At 34.0% G+C, this 10,000-nt stretch overlaps 1 protein-coding gene across 4 annotated transcripts in view; it reads left to right on the forward strand.

Annotated features, from left to right (window-relative positions):
- Positions 1-10,000, forward strand: part of ck (myosin-VIIa ck) — a 182,993-nt gene that overhangs the window by 51,567 nt on the left and 121,426 nt on the right. For 3 of the 4 annotated variants that reach the window (XM_067125565.1, XM_067125566.1, XM_067125567.1), the window contains one exon: positions 1,206-1,252. In XM_067125565.1, coding sequence (XP_066981666.1) covers positions 1,235-1,252 — 18 coding nt within the window. In that variant the 5' untranslated portion in view covers positions 1,206-1,234. Of the gene's footprint in view, positions 1-1,205; positions 1,253-4,869; positions 4,911-9,524; positions 9,754-10,000 lie in introns of those variants that run through there. The other variant, XM_067125568.1, reaches the window with a different exon arrangement.

The raw sequence follows: 10,000 nt of genomic DNA on the forward strand, positions 1-10,000 counted from the left end.
GAATTTTTCGATACATTTTCTATAGATTCCGTTTTCTGTCGGGTGTTACAGCTCAGATTTTTATTCTGTCTGTCGTTCTTTTAATTGTCTTGGGAGAATGTTTCCTCCTTCCAGAAGTGGTGTGAGAGAGAGAGAGAGAGAGAGAGAGAGAGAGAGAGAGAGAGAGAGAGAGAGAGAGAGAGAGAGAGATAATGTTTTAGAATTGGCCTTTTATAATTTCATCTATATTAGCCTTTTGCCAGATTATATTAGAAATCGTTTTCTGTATTTCACACACGCACGCACACACACACACACACACACCCACACAGATGCGTAGATAAAAGTTGAGAGAGAGAGAGAGAGGGAGAGAGAGATTTTGAGATCGGTTGGAAGCATTATTCAAGATTTTTCATATCCTCAAGGGAGCCAACAAAATTATTTTCAAGACATATATATATATATATATATATATATATATATATATATATATATATATATATATATATATATGTATATATGTATGTATGTATAAGTATATATTCCTGGCCAGAATGTATGAATACATTGCATGTTAATGCTTTGGGTGTAAGGTATTTCCTAGATATTGTGACTTCCATATCAGAGGGTTACGTGTGGCTAATGTTTGGAGGTACAATAATGCCATGTGTAAAATCAGAGCCAAAACTATCATATATACAGTATACTTATATATATATATATATATATATATATATATAATTTATTTTATTTATGGACAAAATGAGAATTTGTTTTATTTATGACAAAAATGAGTTAACGACTTATATGTATGTAAAGTGATAGTTAATATGATTTATATATATATATATATATATATATATATATATATATGCATTGTATATACAAATATTATACATATGTGTGTACATATATGTAGTCAGTCCAGGAAAACAAAGAACAGATTGTTGAATTCTTATTAATTGGATGACTAGACGAATAAAATTCGTCAGTTGATGCAGTCTTACACTCATATCAATGCGACCACATTATAAAGCAACTGTAATTATCAGAGTTACCCTTACAATATCCTGGGAGGTGATTTATCCGTTTTCTATGTAAGCGATTGGGTTGAAATCCTGCCATTGTATTCTATCAAGTATTTATTAGATTTTATTATTTTGTTTTGATTTTCCTTCTTCAGGTGGATCCTACGTCATTAACTATTGTTTTTGTTTATTTTACAGGTGGATCTTAACACCCCAACACCGGCAACATGGTGATTGTTACGAGGGTAAGTAAAAATATCGTTTTTTTGTAGTTAATGTATGTAACTTGTGGGGATAAATGATCTCGAGAGAGAGAGAGAGAGAGAGAGAGAGAGAGAGAGAGAGAGAGAGAGAGAGAGATGTGGTTACTGTATTTACTAGCTACGGTAAATCCGTCTCGTGTGTGTCTGAGAGAGAGAGAGAGAGAGAGAGAGAGAGAGAGAGAGAGAGAGAGAGAGAGAGAGAGATGGATCGTTCTTACAGCTTTTCTCTGGCCGAGTCTTAGCGGTAAAGGCTTTTATAGCTATTATCGTGTACTGATCGGAATGCGTCGTTAATCCAACAACAAGGCTGGGTTTATGGCGGTCATCTGAAAGAGTTCTTATTGGTTGTGCTTCTGCATCTGACCTGCTTCTATGCGGCATACACACACACACACACACACACATACACATATATATATATATATATATATATATATATATATATATATAAATGTATATATATATATGTTTATATATATATATATATATATAAATATATATATACTATATATGTTTATATATATATATATATATATATATATATATATATATATATATATATATATATATACATACATACTTATAATGAGAGAACGGGAGATAGTTCAATAATAAATCAGGCAAACAGAAACATAGTGAAATTTTAATGAAATTGATAAATGGATGTAAACAGGTAACAAACAATTTGGTAGCATTAATGAGTATATTACATATATATAAATATTTATGTCTATATGAGAAATTTTATTGTATGAAGATATATATATATATATATGTATATATGATAAACAATATATTTTATAAATAAATATATATATATAAATAAATATAATATAATATATATATATATATACATATATATATATATATATATATATTTTTTTTTATTTACTTATTCATTCATTCATTCATTCATTCATTCATTCTACTTTACGAAAGATTTGACCTTTTAAGGAAGCAGAGTCGACTCTTCCACCTCTGACTTCCTTCGGCGGAGGGAGCTTACGGTAATCCTCCGGCGGGAATGACTTAAGTCGCGGTCTTTCGCGACCATTTCTGGGTCTTCGGAAGATGATGCCTCTAAGGTTTCTGCAACTCGGGTTTCTTTGCATCTCGGAATTCGAGAATTTTTGTACGAGAATTTTTTTTTATTTATTTTGTTTTTTTAGATTTCTGTTCTGTTCGTCTGCACTTTATTCTGTCTGCACGCACTTTTTCTGTCCGCACGTTTTCTGTCCGCACTTTATTCTTCCGCACTTTTTCTGTCCGCACTTTTTCTGTTTTTCTGTCCGCACTTTTTCTGTCCGCACTTTATTCTGTCCGCACTTTTTTCGCACTTTTCTGTCCGCACTTTTTCTGTCCGCACTTTTTCTGTTCGCACTTTTTCTGTCCGTACTTTATTTCCGCACTTTTTCTGTTCGCACTTTTCTGTCCGCACTTTTTCTGTCCGCACTTTTTCTTTACTTTTTCTGTCCGTACTTTATTCTGTCCGCACTTTTTTCTGTCCGCACTTTTTTCTGTCCGCACTTTTTTCTGTTCGCACTTTTTCTGTCCGCCCTCAGAGCTTAAAAACTACCGAGGCTAGAGGGCTGCAAATTGGTATGTTCATCATCCACCCTCCAATCATCAAACGTACCAAATTGCAGCCCTGTAGCCCCTGTAGTTTTTATTTTATTTAAGGTTAAAGTTAGCCATAATCTTGCTTCTGGCAGCGATATAGGATATGCCAACACCGGGCCGTGGATAAAGTTGCATGGACCGCGGCTCAAGCAGCATTATACCGAGACCACCGAAAGATAGATCTATTTTTGGTAGCCATGATTATACGGTGTAGCGGATGTACAGGAAACTCGATTGCGCCGAAGAAACTTCGGCGCATTATTTACTTGTTTTTTATTTTTTTATGGACGCGAGTTTTTTTGTTGTTGTTTTTATATGGGAAGTTTTTTTTTAGTTTTTTTTGTAAAAGTTAAATACTGAATTATTTTTTCTTGTTTAAGTTTTGATATTTTAAAGGACTGGACGATGTTTTTGGTTTTAATTTCAGTGCTGTTGAAGGCTTTATAAAGTCCTTTATTTTGATGATTCATATATTAAGGAATGATTTTTTATTTTTTACGCTGGAGTATCTTTTGCACAGTTGTTGAATATTGCATCGTTATATCCGGCAAGGAAAGTATGGTTCTGATTCATATTGACTGTCTATATGTATGTTTGGAGGAAAACATGGAAACTAATAATGATATTCTCGAAAAATGATGATCTCGACACTAGGAAACACCTAATACTGTTATTAATATGTTAGTAATAAAAGTAATGGTAATATCTGGTTCGACTCGTACGCTCTCTCTCCAAGAGCAATGATAGTATTTGGTTCGACTCATACGCTCTCTCTCTCTCTCTCTCTCTCTCTCTCTCTCTCTCTCTCTCAAGAACGGAATCCTGTGAAATAGAGAGAGAGAGAGAGAGAGAGAGAGAGAGAGAGAGAGAGAGAGAACGGCTACATCAATACAAAAACAAAATCACACAAGAAAGAATTTACAGAACAGAACCCTGTGAAATACACTTGAGAGAGAGAGAGAGAGAGAGAGAGAGAGAGAGAGAGAGAGAGAGAGAGAGAGAGAGAGAGAGAGAGATCCAAATCGTTCCGCAATCATGCTTATGGCATTTGCTTCAATATCGTGACGTCACGCATGGTGGATCGGAAAATCACAAGAGGAATGAAGTGACTCTTATTTTACATCTTATATCATTCCCTTTTCCTCTTTCCTCTTTCATCTTTCCCTCTTTTATGCACGAGTTTTTCTGAGAAAGGTTTCTTATTCAATAATAAATTTTATCTCTCTCTCTCTCTCTCTCTCTCTCTCTCTCTCTCTCTCTCTCTCTCTCTCTCTTTATTTCACAGGGTTGTGTTCTGTATAATTTTTTTTTGTGTGATTTTATTTTTGCTTTGACGTAGCTCTCTCTCTCTCTCTCTCTCTCTGTCTGTCTGATTCTGTCTGGAAAATTATATATTATTATCTGTCTGTCTGTCTGTCTGTCTCTCTCTCTCTCTCTCTCTCTCTCTCTCTCTCTCTCTCTCTCTCTCTCTCTATATATATATATATATATATATAGTATATATATAATATATATATATATATATTATATATAGATGTATATATATATATATTATATGTAATATATATAATATATGTACATTATATATTATTATCTATATATATATTATATATATATATACAAACATTATAAATCTATATATCTATATATATCTCTATATATATATATACATCTCAGTATATATATGTACATATATCATTGTATATATATTATATATATATATATATATATATATATATATATATATATATATATATATATATATATATATATATATATATAATATCACACACACAGACGGAGCGACAGACAGACAGACAGACAGAGACAGAGACGGAGAGAACAATAGGTATTTTATCACACCTAAGAGCATTAAGCCAAGGAAATCCAAGCGTATAAACCTTACTATCTTATCTTTTTGATCCCGACATTTCTCACACCTGCAGCAAAGGCAGTCTGTATGTTCCGATTTTTATTCAGTGTGACTCTTCCGTGCTAGAAGTAGATCTGTACATCTCTTGTACGTCTCGTTCCAGGTTTTAATCGTAATCACTCAACTCTTGTTTGGATGATAGACTTTAATAGTATACGCAGATTCCATGCTTAGATTAGGATCGTGTTTTAAGTGTTATGTATATTTAAGTTCCTTGTGGTAATGGAAAGTAGATTTTTTGGTGTGAAATAATGGCGTTATTCACTCTTAATAATATGCGCAGATTTCATGCTTAGATTAGCGTCGTGTTTTAAGTGTTATGTTTATTTAAGTTCCTTGTGGTAATGGAAAGTAGATTTTTTGGTGTGAAGAAACGGCGTTGTTCACTTTTAATAGTGAACGCATATTGCATGCTTAAAATTGCTTCTTGTTTTAAGTGTTAAGTGTTTAAGTTCCGCGTGAATGTAGAAAATAGTTTTTTTTTTTTGGCGTGGATTTTATGGCCTCTGTGGTATTCTCTGAGATTTGTACACCTTCGAAATTGAACACGAACTTTTTCTGAAATTGAGTTTTTTTTTTTTTTAAAGATGGTTTTTCTGTCATTCAAACTGATTTTTGGACTTTTAAAGAAACGGAAGTCCGGAAATCATTTTAGATTAAGTTAGTGAAAAGCTGAGTTTTGGAAAAAAAAATGTTTTGTGTATTCCCTACGGCATACATATTTTTCAGTTGATACAACTCTAGGAAAATAGGAGATACGAGAGTTAAGGAAAACAGACGCTGATAGGAAGTTCCGAAGCTTCTATACTGAGCAAGGGTGGAAGGAGTAAACTGTCGGGTGCTCTGTGTTATTGGGTTTCTGAATAATTATATTTGAATGATAATTTGAATTGCTGGAAAATTATGAAATGCGCAGCAATGTTATTTTTTGTTTAAATTCGCCGATCTCTCTCTCTCTCTCTCTCTCTCTCTCTCTCTCTCTCTCTCTCTCTCAGTGACTAACATTTTATAAGTTAATGTCAACGTGATTAAACATACCCTATGATAAATGTATTCTAAATATTTTTTGGAAACATTTACTTTGTAACTCTCTAACGGTATTGGCTTTCGGGTCTCATTATGACCCATTCCCATTGCACCAGACCGCTAGGGTTTGCTGCAAATGGTAGTAATGTTAAGTGATTATATTCACGCTCGAGATATCCTCTTTCGTCCGAGCAGAGATTAAGAGAACAAGGCATTTCCCAGTGTTCAGAATTGCTTGGCAATTACTGTAAGACATTTCCCAGTGTTGAGTATTACTTTAAGATTACTTGTTGTTGTTGTAATAACACTTGGAATGGTTGTTCATGTTCTCTTCCTGTTATTTGATAGCACATTTAATCAGCACTTTCGAACAATTTCCCACTCAGTATATTTGTTGATAGGTTTACAGTTAGCACATTTTGCAAGTGTTTATGGAAAAATATAGTTAATAATGATGTTAGATACATCAATCAATATACTGTACCTCATTTTAGGCAGAGGTAGATAAAAGTAGATAGACTGATAAAAAGAGCGAGACGGACTTTTGGACTTTTAAACTGAAATAACTAGGTGAGGCCGTCCCAGAAACCCGAAATTATTTCCGGCGTTTTGGCGGACCTGTTATCATCAGTTCCGTACCGTTAATTATTCAACTGGAGGCCGTTATTTTACTCTTCGTTTTTACACAGATTAGCTACTGTTTATTTCCCCCCTGTTGCCAGCTTTGGAATGCTCTTCTGCTTCCGTTTTCCCAGGATTTATATATTCATGTTTTTATGTCTTTTGCTTTCTTGGTTCCTGTCGGCCTGGGCTAGATAAGGACACTAGGTTACATGCTCTGTCGGTTCCTGGGAGCGACGTTGGGTTTGTTAGATTATATATATATATATATATATATATATATATATATATATATATATATATATATATATATATATAATATAGTTATGTATATAACATACATATGTATATATGATATATATATATATATATATATATATATATATATATATATATATATATATATATATATATATATATATACACTGTACATACATACATACATACATGCACACACACATATATGTGTGTGTGTGTGTGTATGTGTGTGCATAACTGATTCAGAAAGACATGAAACATAATGAATGTATAATTAAGGCAAAAATGCCTTCTTATGTTTACTTTTTTATATATATATATATATATATATATATATATATATATATATATATATATATATATATGTATATATATATATATATATATATGTATATATATACATACATACATACATACATACATGCATACATGCATACATACATACATACATACATACATACATACATACATACATAAATTGCGCTTTACAAAGTAAACATTTCATTTGTCAGATATTTATAGGAACAAGAGAGACTCAGGTGTTAAAAGTCAGAATTCAGTGCATTAGAGGGGTTTTTACGCTACCCGATATCTTTTCTTATCAGGTGATAAGCGTGAAAACGCCGGTCGATTTTCGATGACTCACAAGCAAAAGACTTATCGATATAGTCTTTCAAAAAAGAAAGTCACCGAAGTTTTTTCTTTGAGGTTAACTACAAGAGAATGTCTTGTAGAACACGACTGAGGTGTTCTGATAAAGCACGCCCTACTTCCCCGCCCCCCCTCCCCATTCACTCCCAATGATGAAATAAATAAAAATGCTTGGATACAAGATTTTCGAAACCTCGCGAGAAGCGATAAACCTCCCTGATAAGAAATTGAAAAAATTGAACATTTCATGTATTCCTTTCGTGGGAAGTCGAACGATGTATGACTACAGAATACAGAGGACTTACAGAGTAATTGCTATTGAAATGACCCGATTTTTTTGCCTTATTCCCATTTTTAGTTTTCTGTAAAAGAAAACTATTGAGATGACTGCCTGTCCGTCCGTTTTTCTGTCGGCCCTCAGGACTTGAAAACTACTGAGGCTAGAGGGCTGCAAATTGGTATGTTGGTCATCCACCCTCCAATCATCAAACATACCAAATTGCAGCCCTCTAGTCTCAGTAGTTTTTATTTTATTCAAGGTTAAAGTTAGCCATGATAGTGAGTCTGGCACCGCTATAGGTGCCGGCAACACAGGCTGTGATTAAATTTTCATGGGCCGCGGCTGAGCGCTTCATGGGCCGTGGCTGAGAGTTTCATACAGCATTATACGCTGTATAGAAAACTCGATTGCGCTAATGAAATTTCGGCGCATTTTTACTTGTTAGAATACCAGGTCACTAGAGGGTCATATAGAATATATAGGTCAGAAAAATGTAACTTAACTCTGTATTCGTGTGGACAGATTGCTTAGATTGCCCAGAGTAGATAATAAAATGCCCTTTCATTCATTACTGTGTACAAATTATCCGGAAACTAAATGTAGGCAATAATAGATTACACGTAGTAAAACCAAAAAATCCTAAATAATATACAGTATTAATGAATGTTATACAGTATTATTCTTTTATCTTCAAGTATATGCAGTTTTCCTATGCACTGAATACCGTGTGATTTCAGACAAATTGTAGAATACAGTTTAAAGGCTAAGCATCAGATTTTTTCTGTATTAAGAATACCAGGTGGCTTAAGTCGATGTACAATAATTAGAGAAAAAAACATTCTCTTTATTTACATGTGCGGATTACTTAGAATACTTATCGAGATAAAAAATAAGTATTTTTTACCTTCATTTCCATGCCTGCAGAATACCGTGTGACGTCATTTGGGCATAGGACTTATTATAGAATACACAGAGGGACGGAAAAATCAAACAGAATACACAGAGGTGCGGAAAACATCAGATAGAATACACAGAGGTGCGGCAAAAATTCGAATACAATACAAGGTGAGGAAAAAAATCAAACAGAATGTTAGAGGTGAGAAAATCAAACAGAATACAGAGAGGAAAATGAACAGAATAAAATGCGAAAAAAACAATACACAGAGGTGAGGAAAAAATCAAACAGAATGCATAGAATGGAAAAACAAACAGAGGTGAGGAAAAATCGAAAAAATCGAACAGAATACACAGAGGTGCGGCAAAAATTCGAATACAATACACAGAGGTTAGGAGAAAATCGAACAGAATACAGAGAGGTGCGGAAAAAATCAAACAATACACGTAGGTGCGGAAAAATTCGAATGGAAACACAGAGGTGAGGAAAAAATCGAACAGAATACACAGAGGTGCAGAAAAAATCAAACAGAATACACAGAGTTGCGGAAAAAATCAAACAGAATACACAGAGTTGCGGAAAAAATCAAACAGAACACGAAAAATCAGAGTACACACAGGTGCGGAAAAACCAAACAGAATACACAGAGGTGCGAAAAAAAAAGTTGAATGGAAAAATCCAAACAGAATACACAGAGGTCAGAGTAAAAGGTGCGGAAAATCCAAACAGAACACACAGAGGTGCAGAGTACACACAAAAAATCAAACAGAATACACAGAGTTGCGGAAAAAATCAAACAGAACGGAAAAAATCAGAGAATACACAGAGGTTCCGAAAAAATCAGAGTACACACAGGTGCGGAAAAATCAGAATACACAGAGGTTCCGAAAAAATCAGAGTACACACAGGTGCGGAAAAAATCGAACAGAATACACAGAGGTTCGTAAAGATTCATTCCCTTATTATACAGAATACCGCGTCACGTGAGTCAAAATAAGACCAGTCACAGACCACACAGAAAAGAGGAAAACTTTGGCAATATTTTGGAAGATGAATTAAGGAATAAAAGAAAAAAAACGGAAGAAAGAAAAGAGGAAGAAAATCAAACGCCGAAATGTCAACCGCGCGAATGTTCCAACTTCCGCCGGAAGAAGAAGACGAGAAAGGCAAAAGAAGTGAAGGATTCGCATTTCTTTCCGGTAAGTTGTTTCTCTCTCTCTCTCTCTCTCTCTCTCTCTCTCTCTCTCTCTCTCTCTCTCTCTCTCTCTCGTTAGAATAGATTAAGATCTTACTTCATTTCCTTTTTGGTAAGGAAATGAAAATATTTCTCTCTCTCTCTCTCTCTCTCTCTCTCTCTCTCTCTCTCTCTCTCTCTCTCTCTCTCTCTCTCTCTCTCTCTTACCCTTTTGATTGGAATATATTGAGATATTACTTTCTTCCATTTTG

The sequence above is a fragment of the Macrobrachium rosenbergii genome, chromosome 23 (genome assembly GCF_040412425.1).
Source record: "Macrobrachium rosenbergii isolate ZJJX-2024 chromosome 23, ASM4041242v1, whole genome shotgun sequence".
Taxonomy (NCBI): domain Eukaryota; kingdom Metazoa; phylum Arthropoda; class Malacostraca; order Decapoda; family Palaemonidae; genus Macrobrachium; species Macrobrachium rosenbergii.